This window comes from Callionymus lyra, chromosome 5 (assembly GCF_982586985.1).
Source record: "Callionymus lyra chromosome 5, fCalLyr1.hap1.1, whole genome shotgun sequence".
NCBI lineage: Eukaryota > Metazoa > Chordata > Actinopteri > Syngnathiformes > Callionymidae > Callionymus > Callionymus lyra.
In genome coordinates, this window is record NC_141822.1 from 36078395 (window position 1) to 36104328 (window position 25934).

The 25934-nt window shown below is 39.0% G+C and overlaps 1 protein-coding gene across 1 annotated transcript in view; it reads left to right on the forward strand.

Moving 5' to 3' along the window:
• uhrf2 (ubiquitin like with PHD and ring finger domains 2) overlaps nt 1–25934 on the forward strand; it is a 49395-nt gene that overhangs the window by 1382 nt on the left and 22079 nt on the right. The window contains exons 2-6 of the mRNA XM_087792225.1: nt 9186–9596; nt 11064–11332; nt 15050–15268; nt 18033–18142; nt 18215–18401. Of these exons, the coding sequence (XP_087648351.1) occupies nt 9186–9596; nt 11064–11332; nt 15050–15268; nt 18033–18142; nt 18215–18401 (1196 nt within the window). The remainder of the gene's footprint in view (nt 1–9185; nt 9597–11063; nt 11333–15049; nt 15269–18032; nt 18143–18214; nt 18402–25934) is intronic.

The following is a 25934-nucleotide window of genomic DNA, read 5'->3' on the forward strand; positions in this document are numbered from 1 at the left end:
TATTTCACAATCAACAAAATGACAGTTAGGCGGCTCTTTTAATTTCTGGGACGGAATCACCAGAACAGGCCTTAACGATGGCTGTAAACGTACCACTGTGTAACACTTCAACAAAGCACTTTAGCTGAGTTTCGTTATTCGTCTATTGTTTTACGTCTGACAACAATCCTACTGACCTTAGTTGGCGTCACTTGTCCGGCAGCTGGGTTCGGATCGCGTTTGTCTGCTCCGGTGGTGCGAAGAACGAGGAAGGAACCACCGCTGACGTGTGGGCTTTTTCCCGAAGAATAGATCCTCCGACTGTGCACAGTTTTTCGTCGTCCTCGTACCTCCAGAACAGTCGTAGCGATCCGGCTCGAAGGACCAAGTTGTTGAGAATAAGTGAAGTTCTCTATGCCTGGACAGAGTGAAAACAACCAGAGTCAAAACTTGTTACTCGCGAGGGGAGACACTCAGACCGTAGAGACCACGCTCAAACAATCTCAGTGAATACCAACGATCTGTGTCTCCCTCATGCTTTTTATTTAGTTTCACAGCTACATCAGCCACAACGAGGCTGGAACAGGTTTACAGATACGATGAACGTTGATTAGAGAGGGCACACACGCTGGCGGGGGTTGACCTTCGCTTGGCAGGAGCAAGACAAGAACCATCTACAGTTTGTGGGTTAAACGCCATGCTATGTGGTTTCATCAGCCATGATGCACAAGTTTAATCAGTAATCATGTACAAGTTTTAGGCACCGACTTGTGAGGGACAAACATTCTGATCACTTAAATTCTTATAACGGTCTCAAAGACAACCTGCAAGGTGCCGGTCAACTGGCTCTTTTAACCTCTTTTAAGTGTTGACGTTAGTTGTTTTCTTGACTCATCCGTTGGTTACATATCTGACCTGTTTGTCCATTTAGGTTCTCAATTATCCAGGAGGTTAATCGGCGTTAATGAAGCGTCTTGGATGAGATGTGAATGGTCTTCCAAGTCCAGTTGACTTGCTTTGGAACCTCTTGGTGTCTGAAGACTGTACTGATGGTCAGTCAGGTGCTGCTTGTTTAAGCTAACACCTGATTCATTAACTTGTGTGTGCTTGACTGGTTGGAACACTTATCTGCACCATCTCTGCCCATTTCTGGACAGGATTGAGACCCCTGCTCTTGGATCTGATCTGTTACAACTTTGTTGTGTCACAACAATAATAATAAATAGCTAGTCTAAGGGCACTATGGGGCAAAGAGAAAACTTACTTACTTACTTACTTAATCTCAGATCAAGGATTGTTCAAAGTGGAGTTTCTTTGTATAAAGAAACACAGATAACTAGAATGAACCCCCTGTGCATTTGCTTAACTGATTAGGCTCCACTGTAGACCTGTCATATGTAGATGATTGTTTCCCCACCAGTTATGAATCAAAACAGAATTGTATCCACACATTGCCATGGTCTCAGAGTAGATATATTTGAATACACAGCTTTAGCGTCTCCACTTGAACCACAAAACTGCAACTAAAAACTATGACATCAAATCCCTTTCTTCTTGTCTTTCAATGAAGATAACAGAATAGCCCTTATTTAACAGCAGCTTAATGGAAGTGTAGATGCATAAACTGCTGCTACTAAGTCATTATAATGAGCAGAAGTTTTGCTCTCTAGTTAGTGTTGCACAAGAAAAATCGAACCTTCTCTTCTTGTATAACTACTGAATAGACAAAATCTTAAATGTTTGCTTCATGAGCTCATAGCCATTGACATCCTTTTTAATTTTTTTTTATTATGCAATACATTTCCATACAAACTTTACCAACCCGTCTTGAGGCTTTTCACACTGGAAGCTATTAGCTATTGTGGCTTGTGTGGGATACATTCTCTATAGGTTGAATATCCAAAATTAACATCCTATTTTTTTAAGTGAATGCTTTAATTTGTTCAGATCATTTCCAGCTTCTATCAGGTTTATTGCTAAGTGTAGCAGGTAAAATTCAAATGTAGTGCATCATGGTGGTACACTTTTTTTTGGGCATAGTTCCAAGACATATTCCTGCACTTTTAACATTTCTGCAAAGGAACGCTGAATCCAAATTTCCCTTCACTCAAGGCCTTTAACACTTTTATTAATTGAGTAATTTGTTGGACTGTGTTGGTGGAACAGACAAGGCCTCTGTAATTAATCCTTAGCTTCAGCCATCTCACTCATATAAAATTGGGGAGGATTGATAAGTGGATTTCTAACCACGTGTTAAGCAATGCATGGAATGGGCTACTGACACCCAGTGCACACGAGTTGGCGCCCCTACATGCACACTTTCATGCCTCTGCTGTTGGTCGTTGTACTAAAACCATTCCAGAGTAACTGAGTTTAAATCCCCTTTCAAAATGGCAGCTTGTTTTTCACTGTAGCTCAATGTGCATTCAGCCTCACCAGTTCAAAGGCGTGTTCACCCGCCATTCTGGGCACCAGCAGACACCCAACTTTCCCTTACCAGTTCATTTTCTTGTGTTACTTTCCTCTTTCATTATTTTCCTGTACACCCCTGGTTATGTTTCATACTGTGTAAATTTCATGAGCTGGCTTTCGCACAACTACTTTCCATAGGGCTTTTCACCATAGATGCTCTCTCCTGTGTTTAAAGAATATTACACAAAGGGTCTGAACACTAGATGTTTTAATCATGCCATCACAGTACTTGCACAGTACAACGTGTAATGTGTTTATCCGTGACATTTGACCATTGTTGAGGGTTGTGTAAGCTCTATTTATCAGCCGACAGTTTCTGTGACCTACATTTGATGAAAATGTTGATTTAGTATGCATTGTTCCTGCAGCTTCTCGAATGATGGGTTCATCTTTCGGTGGTGCAGAATTTTTTCATAAAAAAAGAGAAGAAAACTTGCTGCTGCAAGACATGCACACAGTCATATTATAGTTCCACAAATATGCCAAAAAGAAACAACCAAGAAATAAAAATTAAATTATGTGATATTTTTTTTGTTTAATTTCCCTACAAGTTCAATTCTTGTTTGGCTTTAGACAAGAATGTTCTATTCTTTCATAAATTAATATTTATTGTTTGTACAGGTGACAGCAGGCTTAGGCAAAAGGGATGAGAATACTTAATATAAAGTATGGAGGATGGGTTGGATCTGTTGTTAATAGACATATAACTGATGCTTTAAGAGAAGAAAGTAAATAAAACAATAACAGCAACAATCTGGTGACAATCTCCACCCCACTTGTTGTGGATTAGTGAGCTGCCCTTTGTTATCGCTCCATGGATAGATTATACCTCCATTTTCTTGTCTATTATATATCAGTAAAGCTGTGAGGTTAGTAAACCTCTCCTTCACTTTCAATAAGTTGATTGAAAAAACTTTATTTTTTGTAATTATTTTTATAAAACACCTGTATAGTTGTATAGATGAATGAACAATGATGGACTTTGTTGCTATAGTCAGAAATTAGAAAAAATAATATGTTAGATTTCTTTTTCTTTAACAACAAACGTTTTTACTTTCATTTGACTTATGAATATGTATTAACTCTTATTTAGTCATGTTTCATCCTAATGTGCTATTTTATTAACCCATGGTATCCATCTTGTTGATTGGTTCGTATATGAAAATAATTGATACACGTGCGTTATTGTGTAGTTGTTTTTTCAAACTCTGAGATCGATTTTACCTTCTCATATGTAAAACCGATTAAATAATATAAATACATCATAATTAATTTGGTTTTTTTAGCTCAAAGGAGATACAATGTCTAGTGAGGATCTGATTGGTGATAAGCCAGTATGTCAATCATGACTGTGGCTATGGAAGACAGGGCTGTATGCAAGATTGTGCAACTGAAAACAAGAAGACACTTATGCATCAGATAAACCAACCAATTACATAATAGTCGATGTAAAAAATTCACTACCATAAATTACGAACATATTAATATGTAAAAGCATCATATATTAAAATAAGTGTTAAAATTATATAACATTTCAATGCTTCCATTAAGCAAAGTCGGTAATTAAATGCAATGAAATATGCCCGTAACCACTTCACACCTTGTTTGTATATCTACTTGAATAAGCTAAATTTAATGAGAGCATTCAAAAGCATGGATGGTGAAATAGCGCTCAGTCCCATTCCTCATCCCCCTAACTTCTCTGTTTGTGCTGTTAAACGGTGAAGAGCAGGGAAGCTCCGGCAAGAGTGGCGGCCATGCTTGCGTCTCCAGCACACTGATGTTGTGCTAGAAAGAAAGGCTTATGCTGGTAATAAGTCAGAAACCTCTCCAAACCCACTGTACCTAAAGCTCTACAGTAAACCTATCTAAGCAGTGAGTCAAACATTGGGCCTTAAACAAGTCATCAATGTTTTCATTTCAATTGAAGTAAGCATCTCTTCAGATCGTTGTGATGATGGGTTGGTGCAAACAGGAAAAAGATAACATGCACAATTTAGGTTTGTCTGTGTGGGGGACGGTTCTCATTTGGTAACCATGGCAACCAAGACATTTTTTTGCCCCGGCTACATCTCCTATCACTTTAATTCATGCAATGATTTCCCATATTTCCCCACTCTTTGTCTGACAACTGGCTCACGAATAATATGAGTGAAGCTGCAGATGAAAAACTACTAGTATCGGGGCGATATGTTTCTAATCACCTTGGTCTTTTCACCGATATCTGTTTATATTTTAGTTATGGCATTCAAATTAAAGCTGGTAGGTTATTCATTTATACTAGTGTATACTAGGGATACGTTAAAGAGGTGTGAATCTGTTGTTTTTATCGCTTCTACGAAAAGCACCCTTTTTTGCACAATTTCTTTTTACCCTCACTGTGCGCCATGTATTTACTGCTGTATTCTGGTTTAGCCAATATACTGCACTTGTCAAAAAAGCAATTCTTTTTAGAGAAAAAAAAATTGCATTGAATGAGAAAAAGCTAAAGCAAGATAACTCGTATTTACTCATTATTAACGGTACATTTTAAAATCTGCCATTCCAAACATGTGGATTAAATAGCCTTATAAGTAAGTAAAGTAATGAGCCATAGAATTGGGTAAAATAATCTAAATGCATGTTTAAGGACTGTCTTAATTCCTTTGAGCCTCATTTTTTGCAGCCTCAGTGGAATTGTAACCCCAAACTGGCAAGATATAGGCAATATTGCCCATCCCTGGTAGCTAAGACATACGCTGCGTGCAGAATTATAAGGAAAGTTGTATTTTTGAGGATTAATTTAATTATTGCACAACAGTACTGCTGACCAATCCAAAATGTTAATAAATCTCAAATTTGGATATTTAAAAAAAGGAAAAGCAATGTGTCGTATCATAAAAAAAAAAAGAAAAAAATGTGTGTTTGTGCATAATTATTAGTTTGCAGAATTATAATGCAGCTAAAAAAAAATCAAACTTATCTCAACTCACTTATTTATTTTCATCTGTTCAAGTGATGATATTTATAAAATGATTCAAAATGTACAAATACAGTTCTGACATTTTAACAACAGAACATCAGTGACCAATATAGCCACCCTTCTTTACAATAACACTCAAAAGCCGTCCATCCATGGAGTCTATCAGTTTCTTCTCAACTTTTTGTGCCGAAGAAACCAACGCCTCCCAGACACTGTTCAGAGAAGTGTATTGCTTTCCTTTCCTGTAAAGGTCTCGTTTAATAAGGGCCCACAGGTTTTTCAATCAGGTTTAGGTCAATTCAATTCAATTCAATTTTATTTAAAGTGTCTTATCATATCAAAGTTATCTCAAGTCACTTTACAGTTGAAGTAAGACTATAGTTGATTAAGGAAAAGCGGATCCAAGCAAATTAACAATGAGCAAGAAGCGAAACACTGTGCAGTGAGCTATGGCGAGGAAAAACTTCCTTTTAGAAGGCAGAAACCTCGAGCGGAACCTGACTCATTGTTGACGGCCTCCTGCTTTGACCGGATGGGGGGTAGACCGATGGATAAAGAGAAGAGTGAGGGAGGATATAGTGAGAGAAAAGAGGAGAGTATGGTAGAGTCCATGGAGGTGCTGGAGAGAACTCGGGATCTGATGACGTGGTGAAGATCCTGGATCAGCAGCAGCTCTGGAGGTGGAGCCCTGGGGCTCCAGGAGAGAAATAAAAAGGTGTGGGTTTAAACTGCACAGGTGATGAATGTAATGCAGAAAAGAAGGATAAACAGAGCTTGGTGTCTAAAACTCCTCCAGCATTCTCAGCCTATAGCAAGCAGCTAAAATAAACAGTTAAGTTATAGGCTTTATCGAAAAATAAGGTTTTTAGATTGTTTTTAAAGATGGAGAGGGTGTCTGCCCCCTGGACTGAAGCAGGTAGTTGGTTCCACAGCAAAGGGGCTTGAAAACTGAAAGCCCTGGCTCGAAATCTACATTTAGAGATTTGTGGTATCACTTATAGATCTGAGTTTAAGGATCGTAAGGTCCTAGAGGTCAGGTGAGGAAGGGGGCATGTCAATATTTTTAAATCTTTCAGGCCTTTACTGGCTAGCCAAGCAATTGATTATTTGAATGCATTTGATGGAGCATTGTCCTGCATAAAAAACATGGTCTTTTTGAATGATGCAGGCTTTCTCCTGTACCACTGCTTGAAGAAAGTTTCTTCTAGAAACTGACAGTATGTTTGGGAGTTGAGTTTTAGTCCATCTCCAACTTTAAAGGGTCCAACCAGCTCATCTTCAATAATACCAGCCCACACCAGTACTCCACCTCCACCTTGCGGGCGCCTGAGTGGAGCTCTCTGCCCATTACTTATCCAACCACGGGCCCAATCCTACTGGTCCATCAAGAGTGACTCTCCTCTCATCAGTCCATAAAACCTTTGAAATATTCAGATATTTCTTGGCCCAATCTTGACGTTCATTTTATTCAGTGGGGGTCTGGTTTCAGCCTTTCTTAACTTTGCCATGTAAGCAAGTGTGTAAGTCATTTATTTTTGTAGAGTGCTTTTTCAGACCAGGGTCACAAAGCGCTTAAACAATCAAAACAATACTCAATAAAATATATACTTAAAAGGTCAAGACAACACCGAGAGAAACACGGGAGTCTCAGAAAATCAGGGAAAAGCCTGCGTGAATAAAAATGTCTTAGTCAGTCAGTAGACTCCATCAAGTGCAGAGGGAGAGTAAGGTCGTTCCAAAGCTTAGGAGCAACAGCCTGGAAGGATCTCTCTCCTCTGCTCCTGAACCGTGTGCGAGGAACCATCAGTAGATTCTGATCCACAGACCTCAGAGCCCAAGCTGGGGTGTAAGGCTGGATCAGATCAGTGATGTAAGGAGGAGCCTGACGATGAATAGATCTGAAAGTAAGAACAAGAAATTTAAAGTTGATCCTGAAAGAAACTGGCAGCCAGTGAAGAGATTTAAGGATCTGAGAAATGGATTTCTTCTACTAGGGTGGGTCAGAATTCTAGCTGCGGAGTTCTGAATCAACTACAGGCGAGATAGCTCCTTCTTGTTAGGAAATGAAAACAAATTGTTACAATAGTCCAGTTGAGAAGACACAAACCCATGGATTACCACCTCCAGATCATGTTTTGACAACATTTTCCTAAGTTAAGAGATTTTTCTCAGTTGAAGGAAATAGTGTCTGGTCAGTTTTCTGCAGTGTTGAACTAGAGACATGTCTTTATCAAATATAACACCTAGATTTCTCAGGCTCAGTTTGACAGACTGACCTAAGTCACCCAAGTACTGACTCTGGAACCTTATCATCAGTTGCAATAGCAAGAGTTTCAGTTTTGTCCAGATTTAGCTGCAAAGTGTTTTCACTTAGCCATTTTTGATTTCTAGCAAACAATTGACTAAGCTGTTCACCCTCTGGGACTCAGTTGGATATAAAGAGCAGTAGAGCTGGATGTCATCAGCAAAAACGTGGTAAGAAACATCAGGAAATCTCTGATTGATTTTACCCAGGGGAATCAAGTACAGCAAAAACAATAGAGGACCCTGAACAGAACCTTGAGGGACTCACAACAGATCCGCCGATTCAGACCTCATTTTATTGGCAGATACACTGAAACTGCGCCCAGAAAGGTGTGACATGTCTCTGAGTACTGAACAACTTGTACTTCTGGACACTCCAGGTAGGTTGCAGTTCGGGAAGATGACTGCACTTCAGGATAATGGGTTCCTAGTAGCCTCTCCCTTTATTCTCCTCATATCTTTGCAGTTACTTTGGATCTTTTTTCTCAACACGTTTCTTTCACGATTTAAGGAACCATCTTAGTCAGTCCACAGTCTGCTAAAGTTGATTTGGTATTTTAACCTTTCACTCCAGCAACCTACAAAATTAATTTGACTTCAATTAAGCTTGTGCTCTACGGTGTATAACTCCCCGAAGCATACACGGACACAAGTTGTTTTCTAGCGACTGGTTTACTTGTAGTTTGATCTTCAAAATTTAAAAGAACAGTCAACAAAAGTAAATATGTTAATACAACAGAAACGGCTACATGCACAGCATGTGAAATGATAGATACAAATGATACAAAATATCAAATAATATAAATACCTAGTTGGCTGCATGCGACTTGAGAGGTTCTTTAATTTCTGGAGTTTCTTTTTTCTTCTTCGTGTTTACTGAACTCTTATGAACGTTTAACTTTTGCTCTTTTAGATATGGCTTGTTGTCTTCTTGTACAGATGTCTGTCAAATCATGCAGGAACCAACGAGATCTCAAGAAACGAAAACTTAAATAAACTTAAATGAACCTAAATCGTACATATCAAACATTAATAGATGATTTTAAATAAGAAATACAAAACAAAGGATTTATACAAAAAAATATAAGCTTGGCAGTTACACAGAGTTAATGTTACTGTGGCAATTATGAACTTGTGTGTACCAAATATTTCCCTAAGAATCAGATCACAAGCAGACTACTGGGAAAGGTAGCTCAAATGTCTGTTTTTTGTTACAAAGATGTTGGATGTTGAGGTATTGCTGAGGATTTAATTTTAAAAAAAGTTTTGAACCAAATGTTTAGGAAATATTGATAATTGGATTTGGTAAAGGGGAAAAAATACCATCTGGTTCAACAAATTATTTGAAGATAAGGTTTTTTTTGTTTGATTTTGAAGTGCAGTTGGGTTTAGGAGGGAAAATGCCACCTTCAGTCCTATTGGGTATTTGCAATAATTTAACTCCAAAATGTTTCTGATCTCTCTTCAGATGGAAGATGGCCAAACACTATTTGACTACAACGTGGGTCTCAACGACATAGTCCAGCTGCTGATCCGTTCTCACATGGACCCTCCTGATGGCTTGCCCCCCAAGACTTCTTCAGATGAAGCAAGTGCCACTACTCCAGAAATTGGCACTGTGTCAGAAAGCCATAACTCCACTGCTCCAGTGTCCACTGGGGCCATGGAATCTTCCACCAGTATAAAGAACAACACCAACAGCAGCAGTAGCAGCAGTGATAAAACCAGCACCAATAGTAACACAACACCGGTCATTATTGACACCAGAGACTCAACCCGTACTAAAAATGGACTTACACCTTGTAGTCCAACAAGATACACTCAACCTCCAACATCAAGCAAGAACCTACTAATTGACCCAGGATTAGGAGTTTACAAAGTAAGTACATTTTCTTCTACTGTTAAGGTGATCTTGCTAATACAAAAGCTGCATGATGACATTGATTAATGATTCAACACTCTCAAATCTAACATCTGCCAATGAGCTCTTTTTAGTTTCTTTGTAAAACACATCACATTATGTAAAAAAAAAAACATCCATGATTCTAGAGTTATGACGGCAAACATTTCAAGATAAGTTGCCTCAAGAACTTGGTCATCAGCATGTAAACTCACCCCCAAACTGAAGATAGTGATGAGGGGAGTGTGCGACATTGTTGGCTGGTAGAAAACATATAAAAATAATGGCTGAACTTGGGTCAAAATCAACTAATACTAGCCATATGCCTGCAATTGATTTGACAAGCTATGGTCATTTTGCATGAACCAAAACCTTTTAAAGTGCTAGTTATATTATATTTACTTACCATACTCAATCAACCTACTTCATAGTCTGTATTATCATAGTCTCTTGTTTGGTCAATGTCTTCTTGAAATTAAAAAAATACTTGAAAGCTTTATGATTTGAGGCATACAACTGAGATTTTAAATGTTTAATAAAGGTTTAGAAGTAAGGATTTATTTGCATATAATAATTACATTAATTAATAATTAAAATACATTATAATAAACAGTTTTGTGTTAAAATGTTCCAATTCGTATCATATTATTCAATATCAACTGAACGATAACTTTCAAAGAGTAAACATTAAAGGGCAACTAATGTGAAACTTCGACTCTCCTGACTCACTCACATGTTTCAAATGTTGAAGTCTTCCTCTCCAAGATGCAGTAAGTCCCTCATCGTCATGATGTTTTAAAGTTATTACTTCATAAAGTTGCAGAACGAGAGGTTACGAGGATTGGATGAGGAGCAATCCAATTGTTACATTATAATGGGCTTTGATGCCTCCTGCAGCAGTGAAGATTGCGCTGCTTCTATCTGTATACACAAGTCCCTTGGAAGTGGAGACTTCTGGGATTGGTGACGCTGCACTGACAAACCTCGATGTTTGACAGCAGAGTGGGCGTGGTTATGGTAAACATGATTTTAGCTTGAGAAAACCAAGTGTTTTCAGTGGGCGGGGCTTAACCCCCTTTTTTAATGTGAAATATCTTTATTAAAAGAGAGTTTTGTACAAACAGACACATACTGATGAGTACAATTGAGGTCCAAGATCAATTTAAGACTCACTGTAATCAACACATTAGTTGCCCTTTAAAGATTGAAAAAATATAAATTGATTAAATATTTAGAAAATCCCTTCAAAATGTATTCAATGTTTTTGTAAGAAAAGCCTGAAGGAAAACAAACTGAAACAGACAAGTGAGAAGTCCTTTCACAGTTATGCATTTACAAACAACAACATCAGAGAAAGGAGAAAAAGGGAAAAGTGTTACCTGGCCAATCCTTTGCGGAGGTAATAAACAACAGGAAAAAAGTAATGAGGATCAATGTTTCTTCTAGGTCAACGAGCTTGTAGACTGCAAAGATGTAAGCATCGGTGCTTGGTTCGAGGCCTGTGTGGAAAATGTGACATTGGCACCCGTTAAGGCCAGAGTGGGACGGCCACCTAAAAAGTCCCAGAATGGAGCAGAGCAGAACCAAAGCACGGACAGTAACAGGACTAATGTGCTAAACTTGGACAGTAACGGAGCATCCACCTCTCAGACAGACTCTGCAGCATCAGCCAAAAACAGAGAAGAGGAGGTCCTTTATCACATTAAATATGAAGAGTAAGTATGCTGGTAAATATGTTATCTTGTTGATTATAACTGGATCTACTGTTTCCTCAGAATCGGGTTTCACTTCAGTTACCACACTATGGATACATTTCTTATAGAACTGGTTGATTTAATATTTCATTTATCTGTTTACGTCTTAGTTTTGTCAAAGTGTCAGTAGCCACAAGGATATATGGGTTTTAGCGGTAGAGTACTTCAATTCAATTTTATTTAAAGTTTCTTATCATAACAAAGTTATCTCAAGACACTTTACAGTTGAAGTAAGACTATAGTGGATAAGGAAAAACGGATCCCAGCAATATAACAATGAGCAATAAGCGAAACACTGCCGTGACTCTGGTGTAGCAGAATTTTCTCTATTGCTCTCGACAAAGTTGTAACCGCTTTCATTCGTTTAATTTTGTCGGAGTCGGCCGTATCCTCTCATCCTCATTCATTGTGGGGATCATTAATATTTTCATGTTAGATGTAAATAAAAAAAATCTAATTGTTTTATTTAAAAAATAAAGTGTGTGATGAGGCACTTACTGCATCTACAAGATGGATCTACAAGATGCAGTAACTGCCTCAACGTGACGATTTTTGGGAAGTTATGACTTAATTAAGTTCTCCCCCGTCTCAAATCTTGGCAAACGAGAGGTTATGAGAATGAGGCCCATTATGATGTAATAATTAGCCTTACTCCTCCTCCAGCAAGCTGTAATCACACCATGCTTTGTTTATACAACTAGTCCCTCGGAGGTGGAGATTTCCAGGATTGATGATGCTCGATGACAAACCGCAATACTCCAGCAATGACCGCAGATTGAGCGTGGTTAAGATAAACAAGAGTTCATCGCTTGAACTTTCGTTTCAGTGGGTGGGGCTTAAGCACACTTTTAATGTAAATATTTCAATCAAAAGAGAGTTTTGTACAAACGGACACATAATGATGAGTACAATAGAGGTTCAAGATCAATTTAAGACCCACTTTAATGAACACATTAGTTGTTCTTAAACACAAAACGGTATTCAGTATGTACAAGATCTTACAATCCTTCAAGTGACTGAAACAGGAAATATAAGCAGATAGCGGTCAGGACTTCAATTTGAATGATGTAAAAATTCATAGCGATATAAGTAAATACAGTCTTTCTCAAGTGTATGACACTATTTAGATGTAGAATTTATTTTTCTTCAATCATTTTACGTTGATAAACATTTGCCAGGAAAGATACTGTTAAACCAAGGATCTTGAGTCATTAAAACATCATTAGGTGGTTTCTTGGCTTTATGTGGTGGTTGACACAATGGAGAGACTGGAGTTTGTGTAGATACTACATACAGTATATACTTCATCAGGATGCTGTATTTTGACATAGTCATTCACAAGCTAACGTTTCCATGACAATCCAAATGTCAACAAGGGCCTTACTTCTTTGCAAATCTCTTTCTTTAAGTGTTGAGAACATACTGGTGATCAGATGTATGTATGCACTGCTAAAGGAACTGCACTGAAGTGATATTCATTTTTCTCTCAAATCTTTGCCTCAATGCTTTTGTTTGTTATTCCTTCATTTAAAAAGCTGCATGTGTTTGACTTTGGGGATTTAAAAATGCACAGTGCTTTGTGACTTTGGTCTAGAAAGGCGCTTTACAAATAACTGTTACTTACTTATTTACTAGAGCTGCACTGTGTCAGCTGAACAGGCAATGTATGAAGACATTGTTATGTTTTGCAATAATGGTGTTACTCATGACATCACTCAAACATACTTCAGACAGGTTGACTTAAACAGTTTTATAAAATTATATTCTAGTTTAACTCACTCTGTCTCTGTCTTGTCTCAAAAGAGAACCCAGTATATCGCCATTATGTGCCACTTGATAACAAATGGGTTTTAGCATATCAAACATAGAAAATATCGGAATATTGCACTCATCTCTCATCTGCGACATTGGAAAAATTTGTAGCAGCAGCAAAAAAATACCTGAACAGAAGAATAAATTACCATGTTATAGAGCTGTGTATTGGAAAGGATCTGGCGATACAATACCTATATATTGTTTCAACACTTTTTTGGGCTTTTACAACCAAGAATTGAGCAAATAACTTCTCTAACCTAATGTGAAAGTGCTTGTAGGAAAGTGCTTCTCAAAATATGAACAAAAAATGTAAACTTATATTAACAATGAAGTCCATTGAACAGTCTCAAACAACATATTTGCAATATCCAGTATCTGTCAGTGTTATTTTTTTAACTTTAAACTCTGCTTTAAAGCGATAATGAGTCCAAACATCAGCTTTAAAATCGGAGGTTGAGTATGTAGTTAACCTTTGAAATAATATAAAGAAATAAAAATAAAAACATTTGATCTGTGATTAAAACGATTTTGACGTCACACACAAGTTACTTTGCACGGTCAGCCTTTATTCTACCAGTATTAATCACAAACTCTCTATTTGTTGGATTTAAGCATATTTCAATGAAAAGTCAACATTAACACTAACGAAAGAACATTTGTAATTGTTGACTTTCATGCGTGAACTGAAAGTTTATCTCGTCTCTACAGAACAGCACACGTTAACTGCTTCGTTTTGTTTCGTCTTTCTTGTTTTCGATCTGGTCATATTCTTTGTCGTGATGCTCCTCTTGATATTTTTAAATCAATATTTATTAAAATAAAGAATGTGTGGCGTCCTCACATGGACTCGCCAGGAATTACGTGTTCAAATTGTTTTATTGTTTATTTAATTAAGTTATTTTAATCTAGTAATCGATGATCGATTGCATTCCTAATCTGTTCCAATGTACAATAAAGTCTCTAGCTTCGCTCATTTATTATATACACCAGTCTGTCATAGTGCACACAAAGACATACAACCATTCAAACACAAACTCGTGGACAATTTCCCGAAGTTCCCAATCAACCTCTGTATTTTTTCGTAACGCAACACGTGAAGAACATTCAAACTCCACACAGAAAGGCTGCGAGTTGCAATGTGACGTTCTTAATATTTGCATGTGTGTTGCTTGTATTTGAACTTCAACTGCCCTAAAATGAGTCTAGTAAGCTCTTATTCCTGACTTCTACTTCATTTTATGAACCTTCTTGCAAAACCTATTTGTACAAATACTACATCGTGACACTACAAGGAGTAATTCTGGCAATATAATTAACATAAAACTGTAAAAAACGTAGCAAGAAATTATTATATTATCAATTATCATTATGCAAGCGGAAGATAAAAGAATCAAAACTTTCCTAAATCCAAATAGAACAAAAGAAAACCATCAGAATCAGACTTTTATTGCCAATGTTATAAACACAACACTGGAATCTTTTGTGGTGGCAACATAAAATAACAAATTACAATAAATTATATTAATAAATCAAAATCTATCAATAATATTCTGCCCTTTTTCAGTCTTTTAAAAGCTCCTGAAAATCAGTTTGCAATATTTGATTCATACTGGGTGATTGGCAATCAAATCTGAACTCTGGATATTTAGGCTACATAACTGAAAATCAGATGAGAAGATTTTTAAATGAGATGAAAATTATTTAGTAGGTTGTCTTAACTTTTAAGGACGGCTTTGTTATAATTTAATATACTTATTAGGCCAAATAAATGTATATAAGTGAACATGCACCATGAATATGTGACTCAAGAATGTATTTATGTAATCAGGGCTTTAAAGGAAGTGTTCATGTTTTTCCTCTCAGCTATCCAGAAAATGGTTTGGTGGCAATTCGGCCGATCTTTGTGCGACCACGTGCCAGAAAGACGCTGCGATGGGACGAGCTCTACGTGGGCCAGCATGTGATGGTTAACTACAACATGGAGACACCAGAGGAGAGGGGCTTCTGGTTTGATGCGGAAATCCAGGCTCTCAACCAAACATCGCGCACCAACAAAGAGCTGCGAGTCAATATCCTTCTCGGGTAATGTTTCCAGTGGACCAGGCACATTAGGATTTTGTCGTTGTTGTTTGTGTGAGATTAAAAGGGTATACGGATGTATAATAATGATACTTTTTAACATGTTTTTTTCCTAACAAAGACAAAACATTCCCAACTTTAGTCTGAAAACACCACAGGCCTAATTTACAAAGAAGGGCGTAGATTTTCCATCTTGAACTTGTCGGGAAGTCTGCATCATTCTTGATACATTCACCTTTTTTGTGCGCACTTTTAGCACATGGGGTCCCTGGTTTTCCCATTTTTAATGATCTTCTTCTATTTTATCGCCCCATTTTCATCCTTTGCGTTAACTCTGGTTCAAGGTGACCCTGGGCCCTAAGGAAGTAGTAGAAGTAAGTCCAGGTGTTATCAAGAGAACAATAAAATGGGGATGCAAACAGGAGTTATATTTAAAAAGCAGAATATTTATTACGATGTGGATCTTGCTTTGGAGCAACAGTCTGGAAGGATTTCTCTCCTCTAGTCCGGAAGCGTGTGCACAGAACCATCAGTAAATTCTGATCCACAGACCTAAGAGCCCGAGCTGGGGTGTAAGGCTGGATCAGATCACTGACGGAAGAAGGAGCCTGACCATGAATAGCCCGGAAAGTAAGAACCAGAATTTTTAAACGGATCCTGAAAGTAACTGGCAGCCAATGCAGAGTTTTAAGGATAGGGGAAATGTGAGTTCTTCTACTAGAGCTGGTCAGAATTCTCGCTGCAGAGTTTTGTATTAACTGCAGGCGAGATAGTTCCTTCTTGTTTAGACACGAAAATAAACTATTACAATTGTCCAAACGAGGCACAAACTAGGGACATGTCTTCGTCAAAACCAACACCCAGTTTCTTCAGGCTCAGTTTGATCGGTCTAAGTTACCCAAGTACTGACCTGGAACCTTATCATCAAGTGCAATCACCAGAGTTTCAGTTTTGTCCACATTTAGCTGCAAAGTTGTTTTCACTCAGCCATTGTTTGATTTCTAGCAAACAATTGACTAAGCTGTTCAGCTTTTGGGGCTCAGTTGGATCAAATGAGCAGTAGAGCTGGATGTCATCAGCAAAAATGTTGTAAGAAACGTCAGGAAATCTCTGAATGATTTTACTCAGGGGAATTAAGTACGTAAAAAAGGGATTTTCTCTTTGATCAACTTAATTTTGTCAATGAAAAATCTCAACAATGCATTGCTGTCAGATTCACAGAAGACGGGGGTGATTGGAGCAGCAGGACACGAGATAATTTATCGTGTCAAAACAACACTTTGAGGTTTTTCTTATTTACTTTTACCAGTTTCCGGATGTAATCAGATCCGGCAGTTTCCATCATCCCATTGAATGAGGACATCAGGTCCCTGAGGTGAAGTCTGTGCACCTCAAGTTTAGTGGACCTCCAGAGACGCTCAGTCTTTCGACAAAGTCTCTTTAGACTCTAGAGATCTTCATTTGTCCAAGGGCACCGTTTAGACAATCATTGAAGAAAGGATCAAAGGAGGATCAAACTGTCTGCGGTATGGGCTGAGATAAGAAGCGCTTAGGTTCAGGGATGAAGTCCAGGTTAAACAAAACAAGAGAATGATCACTCAGATGGACATCATGTACAGACACTTTAGAAATGTCCAGGCCAAGAGTAAAAACCAAGTCTAAAATGTGGCCCTTTTGGTGAGTGGGTTCAGAAACAGGTTTCTCAAAATTAAAGGCTTCAGTCCAACTTAAAAGTTATTTTGCAGAGCAAGATATGATGTAATCAATGTGAAGATTAAAGTCTCCAAGAATAAGAACATATTCCATTTTTTTAAATGGAAGATCAAAAGTCACTAAAATCCTTCAAAAACACAGCAAAAGGACCAGGCGGACAGTAGACTGAATCACAATAGAAAGGTCTTGTAGAACCAACCAAGATCATCTGGGACTCAAAAGAAGTGTGTCTGAATTTCTCTGCATAAAAACTATCTCGGTAGACAACAGCTAAACCATGCCGACAGGGGCGGGGGCTTCCCTACAACAGAGCAGCCAGCAGGACAAAGTTCATTATCATGAATAAACTCTTTCTCTCTCTGCCATGTCTCCGAAAGACACAATAAATCCAACTTTTCTCTGGTGAAGAGATCATTCAGGGAAAGGGATTTGTTTGCAATGTAGCAAGCTTTCAACAGGCTGATGTGCAGCGCTGATGACGTCACTGAGTCAGTGAGAGCATAGCGCGGGACCTTTCAAGGGCTTCTCCAGTGGTCACCGCTGGACCGTGTGGGCAGATCCGGTCTAAATACAGAAGTAAAAAGACCACTACTCCAGTGCTGTGTAGGCTCCAGGCGTACAGCACTGTTGACGCACTACAGATGCGTCACAGGGAGGAATGTAGCGCAGACATCGAGCACGTCCGATGATGTCAGAGACCGGGCAAGCTGCAGCACGTCCTCATCTTAACCTTTACACCAGAACGGAAGCTTCTCTTCCTTGATTTCTTGCAGAACTCGCCCGTTATCCGACAGAGCAGCAGATACTCCGTTGAGTCAGGTTTGATCAGAATCGGAGGAGGTAACCTTCGATCGTAACTGTCCCGTGTGTAAAAGTCCTCCATCGACTTTCTGATTCTAGACAGAGAGTCATGATCTTAAATCCGTAAGGCTTGAGACATATCTTTTGAGAGATGAGCATAAAATGAGCATAAACAGTTGTGAAAACAAGTTTTTAACCACTAAATAGCAGGTGATGATTTTAAGCTCAACATTTACTTTTATCCTCCTCCCAGAGGGCCAGGGGACATGATTGCAGACTGTAAGGTTCAGTTTCTGGAGGAGATCTACAATGTGGAGAAGCCGGGAGCTCCACCACTTTCTGCCGCAGACGGACAGTTTAAACGTACGTTTGTACATGCGTTGCTTTCTCTTCCAGCGTGCCTAATTTTCTGATGGGCTTTATGATCACATTTAGGTAAAAGTGGGCCTGAATGTAAGCACTGTAAGGCAGACCCCGATGCAGAATGTCGCTTCTGCTCTTGCTGTGTCTGCGGAGGAAAGCAGGACGCTCACATGCAGCTGCTGTGTGATGAGTGCAACATGGCGTTCCACATCTACTGCCTGAATCCGCCGCTGTCCACCATCCCGGAGGATGAGGACTGGTGAGTCATTTCCTGAACTGCAGATCATAGGTTTTCCTGTGAGACACCTTAAAAATGTTGTGGGGGAGATTGATGTTACTAGAAATACTGAATTGAGAGATTAAAGACTTTAGTTGAACATCAAATGCAGGTTTGTTTATATTTATTTTTTTCTATGCATCAAGTCAGTACTGTGGCAGTTCAGGATTGGGCTAACAGGGTCACCCTATACATTTAAAGTCATTTATATAAGAGGACAATAAAAGGCAGTAAAACGTGTATTTGAAGCTTAGAGGCTAATAATTGTAGACCATTTTTATTTTTTATTATATAAGGATTTTATTAATTCTATTGCAGCTGTCATGTTTATATATTTTACATGTGAATTCTATGGTATTGCTGCGAGATAAAAAACCTGCACATCTTCTGTAAATTAAAAACTAAGAACTTTTATTGAATTATAAATGCATGAATAAAACAAGTGTACAACATGTTTACAAGTTAAAATTATAATTACGTTACAGAATGGAGAACACATACAGAATATTATTCATAGCGCTTACTCTCCCTGTAAATGAAACTTGCCTGGCAAAGCCCCTCATGCAAGTCATATAACACTTCAAATCTAGGCAAAATTAATCCTGACCAAACACATTTAAAGCTGTCAAAGACTGGTGTATCTCCGATCTGTGACAGAATTCATCAGTTGCCTCCCAATCTTATTCATATGTTCTGGCTTTGCCTAGCCCTGGGACGCTTTTGGGTAGAAATTGGCAAAACTGTATCTCAGGTTGCTGAAGATAATGTGTCACCCTGTCTATTAACGGCTGTATTTAGTATTTCAACTTCCCCTTCCCTGTCCTCTTCCACAAATGATGTCATAGCCTTTGCTAATCTTCTTGCAAGAATAATAATTATAATTATAATAAAATGGAAGTCGGTTAACCCCTTCCTTTTTTCACTGGGTGAAAGATGTTCTATACTTTTTGAAACTAGAAAAAATTAGATACTCTTTCAAAAACTCGAAAAGAGAGTATGGAGCCCTTTCTTAAACTTGCTGGTAAACAATAAACCTTGCACACATGACAGATTAGTTTTAACAATAAATATAAACTGATGTGCCCCATATTGTCAAGGTCTTGTTTTTTTTTTAATGAATTATTACTGAATATAAAAAACTGGTGTTAGTGTTTTATGTTGCTTTTCTTTTAATAATTACTTTTTTTAAAAAATAGGTCATGTTTTTTGATTGTTGTTTATGTTTGCTCTGATCTCTGTTGTTGTTTACTATGTTATCAACACGTCCTCATACCCAAGTAGTCAACCCTGACGTTTGGTCAGTGCCCTAAGTCGTCACACGGGTGACTCAAGAGGGGGGACAAAACCATTGATTTCAGCCGTCTCGGACGGGTTTTGCACGGAAAACATTTACGCTCACGTCATCGACTGGGTCAAAATTAAACGAAATGTGATTGTGAATAAATTCTTTAAGGAGAGTTTGTGCTTATTTATTATAAAATGAAATTGCAGTGCAAGCAAAAATACAGATGGTGACCAGAGAAAAGTCTCAGTTATCCACATTTAAGGCAGGTTTTGTTTATCAAAAAACCCGCAAGCAAGTCCTAGTTACACAAACATTAGCTATTTCTTCACAGCGTCGATAAATCGTCTAAAAAAACGTGAAATAAATCGAATACATGAGATTTGACATGACTTGACATGTAGAGCGGCAGTATATAGTGCCGGGTGAGGGTGACACGTGACGAGGTCGCCTCAAGTCCTGAGTTATGTTAATGCTGCGCTTGGTTCTTGTCCATAATAAACACGAAAGAAAGTTCATGGATAAAGAATAATAAATACTTTCATCATTATCGTTATTTCAAAAATTGACTGCTTGCTACGTCTCCATTGCAATGACAGTGGAGGATTTGGGGTAATGTAAAGTAATGAATGATTCAATTCTATAACTCTAATATGCAGACGAGTTTGAGTAAAAAAAAAAGAAAAGAAACAGATTTCAATGTTGCAGAGGATAAACATGAAATTACAATCATCGAAAGTTCTCTCTGCAGTCTTTCAATCATAATCCATTATACTATTTATTTAATATTACGTTTGCATTACTTTCATAAAATTATTGTTTTCGTGTTTGATTTCAATGCAGCAATATATACATATTATTAAAATAAGGTGCTTCAGAGATACTGTTACTGTTGACATATAAAAAATTAAAATAATAGAACTACAGTAAGAAGTGTTAATTCATACCTTCATCATGACTTGGATGAGAGGAGAGGTGTAAATATAGGGAGTATGAGCACGAAAAACTCACCACATAAAATACACAACCTTTTTGAGGACTGATATGTCACTTTTTAATGAGAAAACCATGGACATGACATGTTTTACATGAAGTCAAAGGGATTTAGTCCACTGGTCGACTTCAAACAAATAAATCAACAAATATAGCCAACAAAGGTGTGATCAATCATCTAGATTTAACACACAACAATCACTTAATTAACTGATTATCTTTCATATTTAATTCATATTAAATAATTATTGCGTCTCTTTTTGAAATTCACATGCTCAGCAATTCTTTAGGTCAGGTCACACTGAGAATGACAAAACAAGCCAACAAGTCTCTTGGAACCAAGGACACATCTGCTTTATTCAACTGATAAACAGATTCTCTCTAGTAGAACAACTCTGGTAAGTTTCCACGACCACCACGTGGCACGACCATCTTAGAAGTCAAGTGCTTAGAGTATGTGACCAGTCATACACGCACAAATGACTAGAGGCGTTTACCTGAATATTCAGGTACGAATATTCAGAATGCTACAAACGTGAGATCCAGCAATATTTGTTTGCAATATTGACAGTTACCAACGTCCCGTGAGTTTGATCTCTCGGGTACCGGGCCATTTCCTCAAGAGATCGAGCAGATCAGGGGTTCAGGTCAGGATGAGATGCGCATTCGTGATCGTTCGGAAGAACTCTGAGGTCATTGGACATCATCGATGTTTGATCAACGTTCCTCTCATTGAAGTGTGTGACGACACGTCAGCGCTGCCGTCTGCCAAGACCTTTTTTTAACTCAGCTTTTACATCAGAGTTAAACGTGAGTGACAGCAGTCACCCACGTGACCGCTGCTGTCTCTTCAAAGGATCCCGCTCTGCTCCGCTGATGACTCGGTGTCATCAGTGACGTCATCGGTGCTGAACCTTTTTAATGTTCTGTCCATTACAAATAAATTATTTTCTCTGAATGATCTCTTCACAAGAGAAAAAATGGATTTATTATGTCTTTCTGAGACTTGGCAGAGAAAGGAAAAGTTTATTCATCTGAACGAACTCCAGTCCAGTAGGGAGCGCTGTCCTAGGGAAGCCTTGCATCTCTTGTCGTGGAGGAGGTCTTGCTACAGTTTTTACTCTTGGCCTGGACATTTCTAATGTATCTGTACCTTGACTTCATCCCTGAACCTAAGCCCTTGAACGTTAGGTCTCAGAGGCGTGTTATCACAGCTGATACTGCAGACAGTTTTTCTGGTATGTTTGAGCCTCATTCCTTTGATGACTGCCTTAATGTGGACAGTTCGATTCACTGTTTCACTACTCATTCTGTTGAAATACTAGATCAAGTGGCACCTGTTAAATCGAACTGGAAAATTCAGAAGAAACCGTGCCCTTGGATAAATGAAGTTCACTAAACTTGAGATGCACAGACTTCACCTCAGGGATCTGATGTCTTCATACAATGAGACGGTGGAAACTGCCAGATCTGATTACATCAGGAAACTGGAAGCAGAAAATAAGAAAAACCCCAAAGTGTTGTTTGACACGATTAATTCTCTTGTGTGTCCTGCTCCTCAAATCACGCCTGTCTTCTGTTAAGCTGACAGCAATGCATTGTTGAGATTTTTCATTGACAAAATTAAATTGATCAAAGAGAAAATCTCTCCCCCTTTTGTGGAACCCCTGCTCTAACTGAGCCTGTCTCCTTCATGTGGTCTTCCTTCAGTCTTGTATCCTTCCATGTAGGCTAAGTGTTATAAGTAATTGGCCCCTGGGTTACAAATATGGTGAACCTCTCCCTTTCCACAGGCGTTTTTCCCAATGCATTTAAACATGCCATTGTAAGTAAGTAAGTAAGTAATATTTATTTATATAGCGCTTTTCGAGACCAGGTTCACAAAGCACTTAAACAATCAAAACAATACTCAAAAAAGTACATACTTTAAAGATCAAGATAATACTGAGAACAACACAGGAGTTCCAGAAATTCAAGGAAAAGCCTGAACAAATAGAAACGTCTTAAGATGTTTCTTAAAGGAGTCAGTAATTGTGGAGCCTTTGCTCAAAAAGTCAGGCTTAGACCCAACTTTGGGTCAACAAAACAAAGTTACGTATGTACAGTGCCTTGCGAAAGTATTCGGCCCCCTTGAACCTTTCAACATTTCGCCACATTTCAGGCTTCAAACATAAAGATATACAATTTTAATTTTTTGTCATGAATCAACAACAAGTGGGACACAATCGTGAAGTGGAACGAAATTTATTGGATAATTTAAACTTTTTTAACAAATAAAAAACTGAAAAGTGGGGCGTGCAATATTATTCGGCCCCCTTGCGCTAATACTTTGTAGCGCCACCTTTTGCTGCAATTACAGCTGCAAGTCGCTTGGGTATGTCTCTATCAGTTTTGCACATCGAGAGACTGGAATTCTTGCCCATTCTTCCTTGCAAAACAGCTCGAGCTCAGTGAGGTTGGATGGAGAGCGTTTGTGAACAGCAGTCTTCAGCTCTTTCCACAGATTCTCGATTGGATTCAGACGGAGGGACGGCCGGGTCTTGGTAGATTTGCAGTGGTCTGATACTCCTTCCATTTCAATATAATTGCTTGCACAGTGCTCCTTGAGATGTTTAAAGCTTGGGAAATCTTTTTGTATCCAAATCCGGCTTTAAACTTCTCCACAACAGTATCTCGGACCTGCCTGGTGTGTTCCTTTGTCTTCATGGTTCTCTCTGCGCTTTAAACAGAACCCTGAGACTATCAAAGAGCAGGTGCATTTATACGGAGACTTGATTACACACAGGTGCATTCTATTTATCATCATCAGTCATTTAGGACAACATTGGATCATTCAAAGATCCTCACTGAACTTCTGGAGTGAGTTTGCTGCACTGAAAGTAAAGGGGCCGAATAATATTGCACGCCCCACTTTTCAGTTTTTTATTTGTTAAAAAAGTTTAAATTATCCAATAAATTTCGTTCCACTTCACGATTGTGTCCCACTTGTTGTTGATTCATGACAAAAAATTAAAATTTTATATCTTTATGTTTGAAGCCTGAAATGTGGCGAAATGTTGAAAGGTTCAAGGGGGCCGAATACTTTCGCAAGGCACTGTAACTACAGTTCTATGAATCCTGGATGACCGCCAGAGGCGGTGCTTCAAACACTGAATGTATCCATCTGGCACATGCTCAGGTTGAATGTTTATACTAACAAAGTCACCTTTGACCCCTGATGACCCCGGCTAGACTATATCTTCCGGTGACATCAGAAGATCTGTTCCTACAGAATCTTCTCACGAGGCCACAAGGATTCTGAGTGACAGAATGATCTGGCAGTCATCCAGGATTCATAGAACCGTAGTTACATACGTAACTTTTGTTCTATTTCAACCCTACTGACTATACAAATAAAAAATAGTTTATTACTTACTTACTGACCGCCAGAGGCGGTGCTTCAAGCACTGGATGACCCATAACAACAAAGTGACGAGGAATTCCAATACATACCTCATTGAGGGAAGCAGCAGAAAGGATATGAAAAAAGTACTTGGTGAGGCCCATGATGCTGTCTCACAGATTTAGAAAGTTCTCTATTAGAGTGGCACCTCACCCAGAATGGCAGGGGTGACCACTTCCTTTATATAAGTGGGTAATGAAATCCACGATCCAGTTAGACAGTCGCTGTCTGGTAAGAGCACAGCCTTTCCTAGGGCCACCATAGCAGAGGAAGAGCTGGGCTGACCGTCTTATACAGTACTTGCGGTCGCAGCTGCATAGATCTTCAGAGCCCGCATAGGGCACAGCAGTCCCAACCTGTCCTCCCCTTCTGGGCAGATAAATTGTGCCACTTGAATGGGATGGTTGAGGTTTGATGCTGACAGAACCTTTGGGAGAAAGGCTGTATTTGGCCATAGGGTAACATCCGAGCCATCTGAGTTCCACCGCAGACATGACTCACCCACAGACAGGGCATGTAGATCCCCGACATGCTTCGCTGAAGCAATGCCAAGGAAAAAAGGCAGTCTTAGCAGAGACCCACTTCAGCTCTGCCTGAGCCAGGGGTTCAAAGGGAGGCAGACACAAAGCATCGAGCACCAGGTGCAGATAAGAGCATAATAAGAGGCTTTATGGATGACCTTACCATAACAACGACAATCCATGTAGAAGCAAGATGGATCCTGAAGGCATTCCACAACATGGCATCGTGGGCTCAAATGAAGTTCAAACCAAAAAAGTCGAGGAGCATGGTGATCAGGAATGGCAGAGTTGCGTACAGATATCAACTTGTTGTTCAAGGGGAAGCCATGCCATCAATTAAGGAGAACCCCTTGGAAAAGGGTACGATACATCGCTTAATGACAGAAGCAATGTTTCCAGGATCGAAAAGCAGGCTGAGGAATGGCTGAAAAGGATTGACGGATCAGGCCTACCAGGCAAGTTCAAGGCTTGGCTCCTCCAGCACGGCCTGATACCCAGAATCTTGTGGCTACTGACAATCTACGAAGTGGCAATGACATCTTTAGAAGGAATTGAAAGGCGAGTGAACAGGCAACTGCAGAGGTGGTTGGGTTTTCCTCCAAGCTTCACGTTAGTAGTAAGTAAGTAAGTAAGTAATATTTATTTATATAGCGCTTTTCGAGACCAGGGTCACAAAGCGCTTAAACAATCAAAACAATACTCAAAAAAGTACATACTTTAAAGATCAAGATAATACTGGGAACAACACAGGAGTTCCAGAAATTCAAGGAAAAGCCTGAACAAATAGAAACGTCTTAAGATGTTTCTTAAAGGAGTCAGTAGACTCCATCAAGCGCAAAGAGAGAGGAAGATTGTTCCAAAGCTTAGGAGCAACAGCCTGAAAAGATTTATCTCCTCTGGTCCTGAGCCGTGTGCGTGGAACCATAAGTAGATTCTGATCCACAGACCGCAGAGCCCGAGCTGGGGTGTAAGGCTGGATCAGATCAGTGATGTAAGGAGGAGCCTGACCATGAATATCTCTGAAAGTAAGAACCAGAATTTTAAAGTTGATCCTGAAAGAAACTGGAAGCCAGTGAAGAGTTTTAAGGACCGGAGAGATGTGAGTTCTTCTACTTGAGCGGGTCAGAATTCTCGCTGCAGAGTTCTGAATCAACTGCAGGCGAGACAGCTCCTTCTTGTTAAGACATGAAAACAAACTGTTACAATAGTCCAGACGAGAAGAAACAAACGCATGGATTACAAGCTCCAGATCATGTCTCGACAACATTTTCCTAAGT